The sequence below is a fragment of the Myotis yumanensis genome, unplaced genomic scaffold (genome assembly GCF_028538775.1).
Source record: "Myotis yumanensis isolate MYYU_CA2020_CCGP unplaced genomic scaffold, mMyoYum1.0.hap1 SCAF_2, whole genome shotgun sequence".
In the NCBI taxonomy this organism is placed as follows: domain Eukaryota; kingdom Metazoa; phylum Chordata; class Mammalia; order Chiroptera; family Vespertilionidae; genus Myotis; species Myotis yumanensis.
The window spans coordinates 207,530,173-207,545,571 of NW_027223753.1; the positions used below are offsets into that span (position 1 = coordinate 207,530,173).

Genomic DNA, 15,399 nt, shown 5'->3' on the forward strand with positions numbered 1-15,399 from the left:
AAATAAAAAAATAACTTGATTTTTTAGGTTAGAATGGATTATGATTATGTTACATTGGAGAGAAAAAGACCTTACTTGGTAGAGAGATACTGAAAACACATGACATCTGGAATTTGCTTCAAATAATTGGGGGTTGGGAGTACTGATGCACTATGATTGCCACCTATTCCACCGGGTAGCCAGATACGAAGTTTTACTGAACTGTTCTATTCCTGTGTATGTTAAAATTTCCTCCAATAAAACATTAAAATAGGAGCAGAAACAGCATGTCCCATTATTTTCTTCCTAGAAATAAAAAATAAGCTAGACAAAAGGTCACTTCAAGAGTACCTAACACTCACGTCCTTACTAGCAGAGTAAAGGGATAACATTCTTGAACTGGTACCACAACTGGAAAAATACTCCCCAAATGCCCTAGGAGCAGACAATAGTCAACACGAGTTTAAAAAAAAAACATAAATGACAAGCAGTCTCAAAGTGTGTATGGCTCTTCATGTTGCCAACAGATAAAATGGGCAACAATGTGTCAGAGATGGGACTCTTCAGCGGGAGGATGGTAAGTCAGAGTCTGAGACACCCTCAGCGTGTCTGTAGGTCTCAGGGCAGCACCTCAGGAGAGGGGGACAGCTGTCCACACTTGGGGTACTAACCCACCCAGACACGCTGTCCCTGGATCCTGAACTGCAAACCATAGTTGTGCAGTGAGGTTGCAGGGCCTGCCACCCAGGTGGGTTCCAGCCCCTTGGACACATGGGGAAGAGTGTCCCCCTCACACAGGAACTCACAGAACCCGTCAGCACCCCACTGTCACATGCCTCTTACCAGAGCAACTGAACAATAAAGGTAATGAGAGGTGGATGGCTTGTCCACCTTACAACTTTCACTCTTCCTCGCTGTAGTGAAGCAGCTTCCCGGAGGCCGTGTAACCCTATGTAATGGCCCCTCAGGACAGCAACTCAAGGGGCTTGGGGACACTGAGAGAGCTGAAGGGGCAATGAAGAAGCCGAGGGGAACCTAAAGGAACAATGAAGGGGCTGAGGAGACGCTAAGGGGACAAGGGCTGGGGGGGCGGGGGGGGCGCGTTGCCGGAAGAGCAAGGGCTGGCCCCTGCATCAAAGCCCCTCTTGACGAGCTCCCGCTCCTGGGGAGGCCTCGGTCTGGATGTTGCTCTGGGCCCAGAGATGCAACAACAAACAGAGCAGAGGACAGACAGGACAAGCACAACCTGCCACATACTCTGCTGGGAGACAGTGCTGTGGGGCCAGAGGGGAGGAGGTGGGAGACAAATTAATCAGTCAGGGAAAGGCTCATTTAGAAGGTGATTTGATGAAAAGAGAGAGTAGGAGTTTCCATGCAAGGGACAAGGACACGCTCAGAGAAGAGTACCACTGGTATGTCATAGGAAAAGCAAGGTAGCACGTGGCCATGAGAATAAGCAGAAGCACAGGAGACAGGAGCAGAGGGCACATGTGGTCGGAGTTTGTGGGGAGCCATGCCCCTGATCCAGCCACAGGCCCTGGAGTCTTAAGGTATGCTATGAGGTACACAAGGCAGGAACCACTCTGCAGAGAAGAGACTGGTAGCCAGGCTCCTAATAGATCCTGGATCCTCTTCGCATGTCCAAGGCCCACCCAGCAAGCAGCCCCACAGGCTTCACCAATGCCCTGTACCATCTACAAGCAGTGTGCATTCCAATGAGAAGCCCCAGGAGGCCTGGCACCCTGTGGTGCCAGGGTCCACCCCCTGGCGATCCCAGATTCCTCTTCTACCCAAGAAGGGGCCGCAGTGCACACTCGGAGCAGCTCACCTGCATAGCCCTCTCCTGCAATGCCTGCTGCTCTGCCCGCTGCCTCTGCATCTCAGCCGCGTGCAAGTCACCAAGCTCCTGCAGGGCAGCCTGGTGCTGCTGCTCCAGGAGGAGGACCTCAGCATGCACCCGGTCCAGGGCCACACTCTTTTCCTCCTCCAGCAAGCGCCTCTGATTCAGCAGGGCTCCAGCCAACTCCTCCTGCCAAGAGAGTCCACAGGACACTGCACCCCACCCACCCTATCTCAGTACCCACACTGTAGAACTGAAGGCACACGTCCCACCCTGCATGGGGCAGTACCTGACACAGTCTGCCCCTGGAGGCCTGACATGCCCAGCTGGCCCACAAACTGGGCAGTGCAGCCCCATCTACTGTGACTCTATAGTTTTAGGCCAAATACACATATCCTATTCAAGACACACAGATACAGGTTACAAAGATGGGTGCCAGCCCAGGGCACCTGGGCTTTCTCCAGAAATTCCCTTTCATACCAAACTTCAAGTCACTGCTCTTGACACAAGACAGAGGGTTAATTTTATGGAGCACCACAAAGGAAAGCCAAGGGTACATATGCACAACAGCAAAACAAAGCTGAGGCCCTGGAATGCCAGGCTCACAGAGAGGGCCAGCACAGACACGAGGAGCACTCTGAGCCAGTGAGATCATATGCACACTTCCCTAGGGTTGGTGAGCCTAAGTCTTCCCCAAAAGTCTGTGATCATGTGATCAAAGAAACCCTTAAAACTCACTGTTCTAGCCCTACCTCATGAGGAAACCAAAGTCACCGCTGAAAGGAACAGAGAGACACGCAGACACGGGCTTGCACAGACACTGACACACTCGTGTAGGTGCACACTCATGGACACACAAGGGTGCAGTGAATCACACAGGCCACTGGAAGACACCTGTCCTGAGACAGGGAAAGGGCCCAGTCCTCACCTGGTGAGCCCCCCGAAGCTCTGCAGCCAGGGCCCTCAAACTCCCAGTGTGTTCAGTGCTCAATTCAGCTTTCCAGCTGCCCTTTGCAGACTCAAGCTCTTCATCATGTTTCCGCTGAAGTTTCTCTAACTCCTGAGTCAAAATCATTTGGTGAGAAGAGTCCTTTTTCTGCAGTTGTTCCTCAAGATCCCCTCGCAACAGCTCTAGGGCCCGCCCATGCTCATCCCGGAGGGCCTGAATTTCAGACAGGTAACAGGACTCCACAGAATCCAGCTGTGACAAATGTCTCGTCTCCAGAGCATGGATTTCAGCAGCATGCTTTGTCTGCAGTTCTGCCACACGAGCTTCTGAAAGAGCCCACTGTTCTCTCTGGAACATAGCCTTTAGCTCCTCAACACTGGCCTGGTGCTTGGCCTCAAGTTCTGCTGTCAGGGACAGAACGTGCTGCTGGTGTTTCTCCTGCAGGAGCTGGAGCTCACTGGCGTGCTTCTCCTGGGCCTCCCGTAGGAGGGCATCTTGTTCTGCAGTGAATTTCTCTGTGATTTCTTTACGTTGTTCTAAAAACCTGAGATGACATGCAAAGTGAACAGACAGCAAAACACGTAGTCATAAAAGCAGCAACCTCTTCACATTTCCCGCAGGAAATACCTCTATTGACAAGGTCATCATTCATGGGTCTAACTGTCCTTACTCCTCCCTCTGCCACAAATGGCCTGAGAGCACACCACCAGCAGTAAGTGGAGTAAAGGGGCCATTTGAAGCCGGAGGACTCAGAGGCCAGAGCCCAGGCTCCTGGCCGCTCTGCAGAGACTCGTCCCCAGCAAAGCACAGCCTGAAGTGGAGGACACAGGACCCACAGCAAGAAGCCACATGTACGCTCCCAACAGATACCACGGAAAAGCAGGCATGACTGTTACAAGAGAAGGATCTCGACAGGAAAGAGGCAGCACGACCACTCACAGGAGCCAACATGCCCACAAAAAGCATTCAAAAGACCTCAGAAACACTCTTCAGTTGTGAATTAACAGACGTGAATTAAAAGAGCCGCAGGAGGCACTGGCTGGCAAAGCAGAGGCAGGAAGATGCCTTCTCATTAAAGCACCCAGAATCCCACCAGGAACAGGGAGGAGCCTGGACCTTCTACTGGTCCACCTTATGTTAGTGGCACGGCTTGGTGAGTTCACAAAAACAAAAGCTGTGACTAGTTTTACATGCTGGTGTCTACCAAATTCGAAAAAGGCGTTTCCATGGATTACCCCACTTAACCTTTACCTGAGAGCACTCAGGTTTCGTGCCCACATGATGCATCAGGATTGAACTCAAGTTCTCAAACCCCAGAGCAGAAGCTCTCGCACCTCCCTCATGATGCTGGGGAGCAACTGACACACGAGAAGCAGCAGAACCAACAGCATGTCCACTGACCCCAAAACTCACGAAAACCCTGACATGATAGGCCAGGTTTACAGAAAAAGAACCAAATCACATTCTAAATCTATTTAAAACCTGGAGATGTATATATTTTAGTAAAAAAAAAAAATTTTATATATGTTTAAAAAAAACCACAGAAAACTTATGTGAATGAACTACATATCCTTATAATAAATTAGGTCTACAGTTGTGCTGAGATTTTAAAATGTGCAAACAGAACAAAAATAACATGTCAGCACACCTTGTTTACAGAGCCAAAAGTCCCGTTGTCATTTTAGGATGAAGAACAAGTGTCCAGGACTCAGGACATCACTGAGAGCCCACAGAACGTCCTCCCAGATCCGCCTCCCACCCTCTACCAGGTGTCCTGGGTCAGGTCTCCCGTGGAACCTGGCAGATGGCACCATACTAACAAACTGCCACAAGAATGTCACCCACCTGTTCTGGGCCAGCATCAGCTGAAGGGCACAGTCCTTCTTCAGATGCAGGGGAGCAAGCTCCAGGTCTTGGTCCTGGTCCACCAGGGCCAGTCCACTGCTCGGCTCCTGGCCGCTCTGCAGAGACTCGTCCCCAGCAAGGCCAAGCTCCAGTTGCCTCAGGCGGCCCTGCTGCTCCTTCAGGGACCCCTCCAAGTCCAGGATCTGGGCAGCCTGCTGATCTTGGAGTTGCCTCATTTCAATTTCTCGAAGCTCAAACCCGTTAATTATTGACTGTTTCTCCAATTCAGCCTGTTCTCTCAGGTCAAGGAGCATCAGGGTTAACTTCTCTTCAGCTTCTCTCTTTAGGGCTTCACTTGTATCTTTCCACCCTGCTTCTTTTTCTTTGAGTTCTTGTTTCATTAGCTGAATCTGCTCCTTAGCTTTCCTCAGTTCTTCCTGATGATCTTCAACTAAATTATGTTTTCCCTATAGATAACGATTTTATTTAAGAGGAAAGAAGTTAAAGGAAAAGATTATTGGCAGCAAAAATCAAATCCATCTCTGAAGACAGAGAAGCTTCCACAACATATAGGCACTGTGCTGAGCAGAGCAATGGGACTGCTTTGTGTGTTGATGGGAACAGAATAAACCTAAAAGGAACAAACTTAAACTACTTGCTTAAATAAAAGGTGTCCGCATGGAACCAACAGCTCTGTCTTGGAGTTGGCAAGCCTGGACAAAAACTAACTGAACTGAACCCAAAGACGGGCTGAAGGCCTTCTCTGTTGCACCCAGACCAGCAATAGGGAAAAATCTGACATATAACGGGTCATCTGTTGATAAAAAGGCCAACTCGACCCCTAACAGAGCTGAAGCACCACCAGCAAGGAGAATAGAAGTCTGAGGGAGATGAGAGCAGCAGACAGTGTCAGGAGTTCAAGTCTTTGGACTTGCACAATTTATATTCCAGGATACTATACAGGAACCTGAGCAAGAGGCTAATGAGCTAAAACTAATACTTTTAAATGAGGTATCTTGTGAAACAGAGGATGAATCAGAAAGCGGGAGGCAAATATCCTGGTGTGTGTTTTTTTAAAAAAAAAAAGGTCAACAAACTATTAAACATAATAAAGAAGAAAGTAAACAAAATCAAAACAGATATGTAAGACTGACTTCCACTCCTTATTTAAAAGTTATTTAAAAATGAAGTTTAGGGCCCTGCTTGTGATGATGGTTGAGAAGTCCTAATGAGACCAAACTTCCCAGAGGTCACAACTATAAACTCTGGATAAAATGTCAGAAACTACCTGAAGGCCCAGAGAGCATCTGAAAGAAATGGCACTAGGTCAGTGGTCGGCAAACTCATTAGTCAACAGAGCCAAATATCAACAGTACAACGATTGAAATTTCTTTTGAGAGCCAAATTTTTTAAACTTAAACTATAAAGGTAGGTACATTGTTATTAACTTAATTAGGGTATTCCTAAGGCTTAGGAAGAGCCACACTCAAGGGGCCAAAGAGCCACAGTTTGCCAACCACTACACTAGGTGATTTACTGTGTGTGCTGTGCTCACAGGAATTCCATAATCTTACTTACTTGAACAGAGGGGATGGAAAGTGAGAGAGGAAAGTGATTTAGGACAGAGCCAGAGCAAAATCTGGAATAAACCAAGCCCTAAATTTAGGTTCTTGCCTGACCCCCATGTGTGTGGGCAGACTCCAAGGGCAAGCTGGCAAAAACTAAATGAACTGAGCAGTACACTTCAGTCCAGAGAAGGAGTGTGCGACTCTGAATCTAGGCAGGTTAACTGGCTACTGAAACACAGAATCATTACTCTTCAGAGGAATATAACAGAATCCAGACTCTCCACAATGTCCAAGACCCAATCCAAAAATAGTTAATATACAAAATAGAGAGAAAATATGACCCATGCAGGGGTCCCCAGCCATCATTCTTCTCATTAACATACAAGACCAAAGGTACAGATGCCAAGGGTTTTAGCAGCTATGTGAGTAGTTGGAGGAAAAGAGCATGTATTTATTTATTATGTTATACATATGGACAGCATATAGTTGGGTATTTTAAAAATCCATTCTGACAAACTTTGCCTTTTAATTGGAGTGTGTAGTTCATTACCTTTTCATGATGTTACTGACAAGGTTACACTGAGGGCTGCCATTTTATTACTAGTTTCCACATGTGGAAAAGACTTAAAGTTCTAGTCACCTTAATTACAATATTTCTACAAAGTGATAAAACTGTGCTGCTGTATAATGAGGCCCTTCAATAACTCAGCGAGTCTATGTTTATGTGTTTATCAGCCTGCACAACAGTGCAGCAGCAAGCTCATCACTCAGGGTCCCAGGAGAGCCTGGGGGTTCGAGACACCTCCACTGGAGGCACTGGGGACAAGACTTCAAGTTGGCTGTGGCTCAAGCCCCTTCCTGCGTCCTCTGAGGACACCCAGCTGCTCCCTCAGCCCCTGAGCTCTGGACTCAGCTAGGGAGCAGGCTCACTCCCACTGAGGGAGACACCAAACCCGCTCCTAACCGTGCACATGTGTGGCCTGACATCGTATCCATCCTCTGGCCCAGGCCACGGCTCCCACAGGGTCACAGTGGAAGTGGCAGTCATGCCTCGCCATAAGGACTCACAACTCACTTTCTCCAAGTCCTCTTTCAGGCTGATTTCCCACTGCAGCTTCTCGTGTAAATTTCGGTTTTCTATTTTTAACAGATTGATTTCTTCCTGGAGCTCTGTTTGAAGCATTGAGAGTTTAACCTCCGTTTCCATACCCAAGGTTGTTGCCACTTTGGTCTCCACCTCCACGGCTGGGCCCTGCACACCCCGAAGATGCATGCAAGCAAGCTCTGCGAGGAAGGAGACAGGAAAGACAGGCATGACCCACGAGGACACCCACGTAACAGAGACAGGACACTTGTATTCAGATGCCTCAGACAACAGAAATTCAGATTTTAAGAACTCCTGTGTGTACTTGGTGTCAGGAGTGGACACGACTGGCGGCCCAGCAGTCAATGTGCAGAACCATACCCAATGCTGCGCCTGCACAAACCCTGTCCCAGCCACCCACTCAGCTCCTTCAGGTCGGGTAGCAGGTAACTGTAATCAGATGTGTCCATCATGCCCAATGACCATAATGTGCTGCATGGTGACCATGGAGCACTTCTCACGCAGGAAGGAGAACCATGAGGAGTAGATGTCAAGTGTGGCGTGAAAAAAAAAAGTGTGGCATGACCTTGGCTGTCAGGGTCGTGCCCCCTCTCTGCTCCACAAGCTCTGAGGGAGCCTGAGCCAAGATGGGCACTTATGCCAAAGTACCCAGAGTGGACTCTGAACCCACCAGACCCTCATATGGGACTCTCTGCCTCGCTTCCTGAGTTCTATGCAGAACACAATAGTGCCCACCCCCAGGGCTGTCCCAAGCTAGCACACCAGGCATCTGGGCTGCCCAAGCCCTTCTGGAATCTGTGTCTGGCCTTACATCCACTCTCACCACAGCAAGGCCACTACCTGTTCCCATCTGCCACACCCCTGGGATAACCACAGCTCCTCCATCTGCCATCTCCTGGCTGCCACAGCCTCCTGTTAGCCCTGGTGAGACTACACAGTCAGGCCCTCTGTTGACATACCCGGGCCCTGCCCCACCCCTGAACTCTAGGACCCGTATGGGGACACCCCAAACCGACCACCAGCACTGCAGAGTAAAGGGAGAGCATACCCAGATGACTCAGGCAGTCAATCATGGCGAGGCTCCCAACTTCCCCACAAATCACACCTTGGCTGCTGAGGAACACCCACCTGGGTCGGGCTCTTCCAAGAGCCCCACAGGCTGTACCAACACCGGGGTCCCCACAAGGTCCGCCTCCTGTTGGGCTGCCACTTGGTGCTGTGGGCTTTCTTCTAACTGAGTTTGCAAGCACAGGCCCTCCTTTGGGGAAGTCACACAGAAGAAATGTTTCAGTGAGCCTCTGCCTGGTGGCCTAGTCACTGCCCCCAGGTATGCCCCATGAGCGATGCAGGCTCATGCAGTCTTCTTGTGCCGCCTATCCTGTCCAGAGGGAAATAGCTGGCTGCGGCCCTGAGGAGGGCAGGCTCTGCTAAAGCGAGGGGCCCCCAGTCAGGGAGTCCTCCTCATGCTCATAGAGCCAACACAGGACCCCAGCCACAGGAGCGCCAGGCTGACCCTGCCCACCAGACCCCCTGCCATTACCTCCCCTTCCCAGGGTCAAGCCTCACCTGTTCCCCCCCACCCCCACCCCCATCCTTCACAGGCCACTCAGCCTCCCTGACCAGCCTCATAGGCCAGGGCCTCAGCTGAAGGGGTCCTGCTCTGATATGGGGCTCCCAGGCTTCTGCACCCACTTATTCCTGAGCCGACTCTGCTCTCCTTGCCCTGCACTTTCCCATCTAGAGCCAGTGCAAGGTCTGGTGCTGGGCCTGCTCAGGAGTTTCGGGGAGAGGAGGGGGCAGAGTCTCTGATTGCTGCTGTTAGCAGCCCTGACAACAGGCCCAGCCAAGCATCCTTATGGAGAAAAGAAAAGCAGGCAGGCAAGGAGACAGGCTCAATGCTTTCATACTTCCTTTCCCCCTCATAATGCAACTAGTAAGCTCATTTTCCTTAAAAAAATCACTGAGGAATGACATCAAACTAAATATCAAGATTCCTGCCCCTATGACAACTGAGCACACAAAAGGGCCAAGTTCCAAACTGGATGAACAAATTGAAGGAGTTTGTCAGAATGGCTATCATCAATAAATTAACAAACAACAAATGTTGGCAAGGATGTGGAAAAAAGGGAACCCCCATGCACCGTTGATGGGAATGCAGACTGGTGCAGCCACAATGGAAAAGAGCATGGAGTTTCCTCAAAAAATTAAAAATGGAACTGCCTATGACCTAGCAATTCCACTTCTGGATAATAAAAACACTAATTTGAAAAGATATATGCACGCCTATGTCCATTACAGCGTTTTTTTACTGTAGCCAAAATATGGAAGCAACGTAAGTTGCTATCAATAGATGAATAAAGAAAACGTGATATATGAGTGCACATATATATGTAAATATTATTCAGCCATAAAAAAGAATCAAATCTTGCCATTTGTGACAGCTTGGATGGATCTGGAGGCTATTATGATAAGTAAAACAAGTCAGAGAAAGACAAATAAGATATGATCTCCCTTGTATGTGGAATCTGAAAAAAAACAAAACAAAAGATAAAACAACTGAACTCATGGATACAGAGAACAGATAGGTGGTTGCCATAGGGCGTGGGTGGGAGAAATGAATGAAGTGGGTCAAAAGGTACAAAATTCCAGTTAATAAGTAAGTCCTGGGATATATTGTACAACATGGTGGCTTGTGGAGAAAGTTGCAGACAATAAATCGTAAAAGGTCTCATCACAAGAAAAAATATTTGTAACTGTGTAGTGATGCTAACTAGACTTACTGCGGTGATCATTTCACAATATGGACAAATATCGCATCATTACGTTGTCACCTTGGACTAATACAATATTATATGTCAATTATCTATATTATAAAAACCCAGTGGCCCTAACGCTATACCAACCAAAGACTAGTCACCAGGAAGGTGTGTGCGCGGCGAACGCGGGTGGGTAGGGCTGCATGCACAGCACAGCAAGATCCGGGGTCTGGGGTCCCGGGTCTCGCGCTATTTCCCACGGGTCTGGGTTTGGCACGATTTCATGTGCTGAGTCACTAGTACGTCAATAAAACAAAACTGGCCTGTCACCTCATGCTGCTCCAGATGGAAGCTGAGCTGATCGAGGTCGTCTCTTCTTTCTTTTTCAGAAGTCTCTTCTAAAACCGCACTGGATGAACTAAGAGAAAATACATCCTGAAAACCTTACACATAGCACTTTCACATCCGAACTCTGCTCCGTCCCTGGGATCTGACCACATGAAAGAAGAAAACCCTTCCTGCTCCTTCCATCACAAGCCTACTTGCATCAAGAACAGGACACCACTGACTGAAATATGTGTCAGTGACCACAGCTGGTGTTTTAGTGACAGGGACCCTGAGGCAACACAGATCCCCACTGCCTGAGCCCACCTCCACCAGCCGCACATCATCTGCAGCCTGTCCTGTGAGTCAGATTCAGCTCTTAGCTCTAATGTTCTCTGGTTTTGGGTCCCAAACATAAAAATGTGTTTCTAGAATAGCAGGCTATTCATCTCCATTGGCATAAAATCACAAGCAAAATTAGATTTCAGGAGTGGAATACACAATACAACTTATAGACGATGTATCATAGAATTGTATACCTGAAACCTATATTTTATTAACCAATAACATCCCACAAAATTTAATAAAAATAAATAAAAAATTTAAAGATTTGCTTAAACATATAGGGATAGTATCCTATCCTATATAATAAAAGGGTAATATGCAAATTGACCCTAAAGGCAGAACAACTGGTCGCTATGACATGCACTGACCACCAGGGGGCAAATGTTCAATGTAGGACCTACCCCTTGGTGGTCAGTGTGCTCCCACAGGGGGAGCTCCGCTCAGCCACAAGCCCAGCTGATGGCTGCAAGCGCAACAGCAGTAACAGGAGCCTCTCCCACCTCCTCCGCAGTGGTAAGGATGTCTGACTGACAGCTTAGGCCCGCTCCCCTGGGGAGTGGGCCAAGCTGGCACGTGGACAGCCCCCAAGGGGTCCTGGACTGCGAGAAGGCACAGGCCGGGCTGAAGGACACCCCCCTAAGTGCACAAATTTTTGTGCACCGGGCCTCTAGTTGAAGAATAAAGGAAGATAAAAACTGGAAATATTAAAACTAGACTGTCAGAGAGACAAATTCTTGTGCCTTTTCCTTGGGAAAGGCAATGTCTCTCAAGTGTAAGGTCAGGGCAGCTGTAATCAACTTTCATGACACATATACACTTATTGTACTTTGGTGTTTGAGGGGAAGCTCAAAAAAAAACACACACCCATAAACTAGATTTCAGTTTAGCTCAAGGTTCCCATATTTCAAATACATATTCAAGGTAAAAACTGATTTATTTACCTGATCTCCGCAGACTCCAGAAGAGAGTCTTCCCTCACCTCCTGCAGCCGCTGCTGTAACAGAGTCAGGTCTTCCTGGTAATTTTTTTCAGCATCCCTCAATTTCTTTTCAAAGTAAAGTCTCAGCTGCTCCAGTTCTGACTCATGCTCAGTTTTCTCCCGTTGCTGCTGCTGCTCAAAGTCTCGCTGCAGGTGTTCTAATTCTTCCACGTGAGATGCTCGAGCCAGGAGCTGCTCACGTAAGTCTTTAATGAGACGAAATTACACAATCACCTTAAACAGAAACACTTGGGAAAAACCGGGAGCTACTGAAGCTCCTGGTACAGGGGGCCGAATTCTAAAGGCCCCCAATCTCAGAACCTGTGACTAGCTAATGTGACACTGGAGGATGATCTGTGCCCAGCGAGATGACCGGCTACCTCAGTGTTCTCAGGCTGGAGGGAGAAGCCAAAGAGACTAAACATGTGAGAAGCATCCCATGTGCTGCTGAACTCTGAAGATGGAGGGGCTGCGCAAGGAGGAATAGGGGCAGCCTCTGGAAGCTTCAAGTGGTTGGCTGACAGCCAGCAACACAGGACCTGTCCTACAACCACAGGGACTAGATTCTGCCATACCTGAATGAGCCAGGTCAAGGGATAGCCCAGCAACTCAATTTCGGCTGTGAGTGACCCTGGGCAGAAAGCCCAGCCATGCTGCCGGAGACCTTTGACCCACAAATCTTCAAGCTAAGAAGTGGTTTTGAGCCAACAAGTCTGTGATATTTTGTTAACGGTAACAGTAACACAGACCAGAAGAGAATGTGTCACTGTTGTTTTGATCAAGAGAAGGCTGCCAGCTGGTCAACAATAAGTAATCAGCTTTCAAATAAAATAACAACTAATTCATTATCCCAGAGATTTCAAAATCAGTGTTCCCTGTGAATGTCCTTACATGCAAGGGTAAAGACTTCCAGTAAACATGCTAGAGCCAGAACACATGTGTGAAAGCATGCATGAAGTCATGTACACATTAAGTCCACCAGTGCCACCTGTGGCCTCCATCAGTGACACACAGACCAGAAGGAAAGACTTGAGTGATGGGTTGACAGGGTGAGGGGTGACAGAGACACAGTCTTATTCACTACCATGCAGCAGACAGGCTGTTTCTAATCCTTTCTCCTAACTCCGGTCTTTGTTCCCAATAACACTCACCCAGTAAGGACAATCACTAGTTTAAAAGGCTCACTCTGGAGATTAGCAGCAGAAAAGCATACATCTGTGTTTCCCCCATTGTATCTCATGACCTCCCCCATCTGAAGGTGCTGCTAGGGAGCAGAGGCGGCTCTGACATGATTCTGTAAGGCAGTGGTTCTCAACCTTCTGGCCCTTTAAAACAGTTCCTCATGTTGTGACCCAACCATAAAATTATTTTCGTTGCTACTTCATAACTGTAACGTTGCTACTGTAATGAATCGTAATGTAAATATCTGATATGCAGGATGGTCTTAGGCGACCCCTGTGAAAGGGTCGTTTGACCGCCAAAGGGGTCGCGACCCACAGGTTGAGAACCGCTGCTGTAAGGGGACCCAGGTGAGCTACTCTCAGTAATGGTGGCTGCAGTTACCGGGCCTGGAGACTCGGGATCACCACCCTTCAACAACAGAGGTTGGGGCAATGGGAGTCTACACCAGGTGAGCTCATGGGATCCACAGAGAAGGCACACCTGCGACCCCAGATGCCAGCAGCTTCTAATCCAGACAGAAGCACGCACACTCAACAGGTGCCTGACATCAACACAAGCAAACACTCATGAATAGGCAGCTTGCTTAGCATGAAACCAAAGCTCCCACCAACAAGCAAACTCCACACACCATCTTCAGGAAGTACACAAATCACTCTTTGCACTCGCTACAATTGCTACATCCTCATTTCAGGGTCCCACAATTAAAAACCCACAGCTTCAGCTTCTGAGACTCTGAATCCTGAACATGAAACTCCTCACCACTCAGTTCCTGTCTGTCAGTCCTCGTGGACTCAAGCTGGGACCACAGGCGCCTGACTTCCTCTTGTGAGTGAGCCTTCAGCTCTTCGTAAGATGCTTGAAGGTTCTCCAACTAGAAAAGGAAGGCGACAGTGAGACTCTGACCGAGAGTGAGCCCGAGACTGACAGGCATGAGAGAGCACATGAGTAAAAGCTCAAGTCCCAAACATCCAGCCTAGAGAAAACCAGCAATGGCGGCACCAGAGAAAAACTATCGTCCCCATGTTTAAAGGTGCCATTTCCCAATCGCAGTCCTATGAGCGCCTGGTATTTCTCTCACAGATCACCTGCTCAGGCCCTTGCCTTTTTCCCTGCAGAGACCACCACTTCTCACTGACCAAGGACGAGACTTTCTCTTTGCCCTCTAAGTCAGGGGAGAGCCAATGGGTGGGTGCTCAGGGACTGGGCCCCAGGAGGAGGGTGCACAGGCTCCCTCCCAGGCTGCCAAGTGGCACTGACCACATGACTCAATCTCCCAAGAGGCCCCCCTGTTGTCGACTTTAACGTGTTCTGCACAGGGGCCTTTCCTTCTCATTAGTGATCACAGACCTCCCTCATCCCTTGGTATGTTTGGGTTTTCTCTGCATTTCTTGTTCAGCCTTCCTGGAAAGCAGCTTCTTTTAGGGCGAACAAAGCCAGCACACCAAACCTGTGCTATATGCCAGCCAGAGAGAGAGAGAGAACGAACCAACAAAGCTGGGAACAGCTCCAACCTGCTTATGCACGGAGGCTCAGGGTCAGCATGTTCAGTCAGCCTGAGAGAGGGCAGCGCTGGCCCAGAGGCCCCTGTAGCCTTTTCTCATCCACGGCACAGGACAGAAGATAACCTCCCGTCATCTCTTTCTCATCAAGAAAGTGATGTGTACGCCAGCCCGGCCCTGGCTCTGCCTGGCCATCATGGCCTCAGTCTGGAGGAGAGGTGGTGGGAGTGGGTGTGAGAGCTGCAGGGGACAGAGATACAGGCTCCTCCTGGGCGTGATTCCTCCCCCTCCTCATCTGTAAACCCACGTACAGGCCATGACTGACTCCATCCCTGGCTTGCTTTCTTTTTAATTTCCTGAACCAATGCTTGGGGGCATTGCTTGCTTCTTGGGTTTGGTGACAAAAATACTTCAGGTCTCAGTAGATCTGGCCACATCGCCCCCATTCTGATATGCAGTTTCATTGGAAAGAGTTTTGAACACATAAGCAGCAGGAATGTTTCTGCTCTTTTCTTAGAAATGTCTTTATTGAATTGTGGTCACAGCATATGGCCCTCCACCCCTATTACCTGAAGTCTGTAAGCATCTCAGGGGGACTTGTAAAGAATGTGAATTATCTGTTTCTAAGGCTGAACATATAACTGTCAAATCAACCTTACAGACTCTGTACCTCACCTACCAGCTCCAGCAAATACTGACAATTGTCTTAAATTAGTACTTAAGCAAATAACAGAATATGAAACGATCTCCATCTTAAACCTTCCAAGTAATTAAATAATCGCCCACCTCCAGCTGTTTTTCTCTTTCCTTCTCTCTGACTCTCAGGTCCAGGTCCTCCGCGTGCCGGCAGCGCTCAGACTGCAGGTCTTCCTGGAGCTTCTTCACAGCAGCATCATGTTGAGCCTGCAGAGCCTGGAGGGACACTGAGGAGCAGAGATGCTCAGTTTACAACAGCACAATCTTCTTCCTCGGCAGTACCATTAGCCAGCCCGTCGCAGTAGTAATGACAGTTAGCATTAGGAGGGCCA

At 48.7% G+C, this 15,399-nt stretch overlaps 1 protein-coding gene across 5 annotated transcripts in view; it reads right to left on the reverse strand.

Annotated features, from left to right (window-relative positions):
- The window catches only part of PCNT (pericentrin), a 90,733-nt gene that overhangs the window by 60,629 nt on the left and 14,705 nt on the right, over positions 1-15,399 (reverse strand). For 3 of the 5 annotated variants that reach the window (XM_070407024.1, XM_070407025.1, XM_070407023.1), the window contains exons 8-16: positions 15,158-15,294; positions 13,632-13,743; positions 11,653-11,896; positions 10,373-10,460; positions 8,415-8,544; positions 7,257-7,465; positions 4,614-5,080; positions 2,748-3,312; positions 1,808-2,008 (exon numbers count right to left, since the gene is read on the reverse strand). In XM_070407024.1, coding sequence (XP_070263125.1) covers positions 1,808-2,008; positions 2,748-3,312; positions 4,614-5,080; positions 7,257-7,465; positions 8,415-8,544; positions 10,373-10,460; positions 11,653-11,896; positions 13,632-13,743; positions 15,158-15,294 — 2,153 coding nt within the window. The remainder of the gene's footprint in view (positions 1-1,807; positions 2,009-2,747; positions 3,313-4,613; positions 5,081-7,256; positions 7,466-8,414; positions 8,545-10,372; positions 10,461-11,652; positions 11,897-13,631; positions 13,744-15,157; positions 15,295-15,399) is intronic. The other 2 variants (XM_070407027.1, XM_070407026.1) reach the window with 1 other exon arrangement.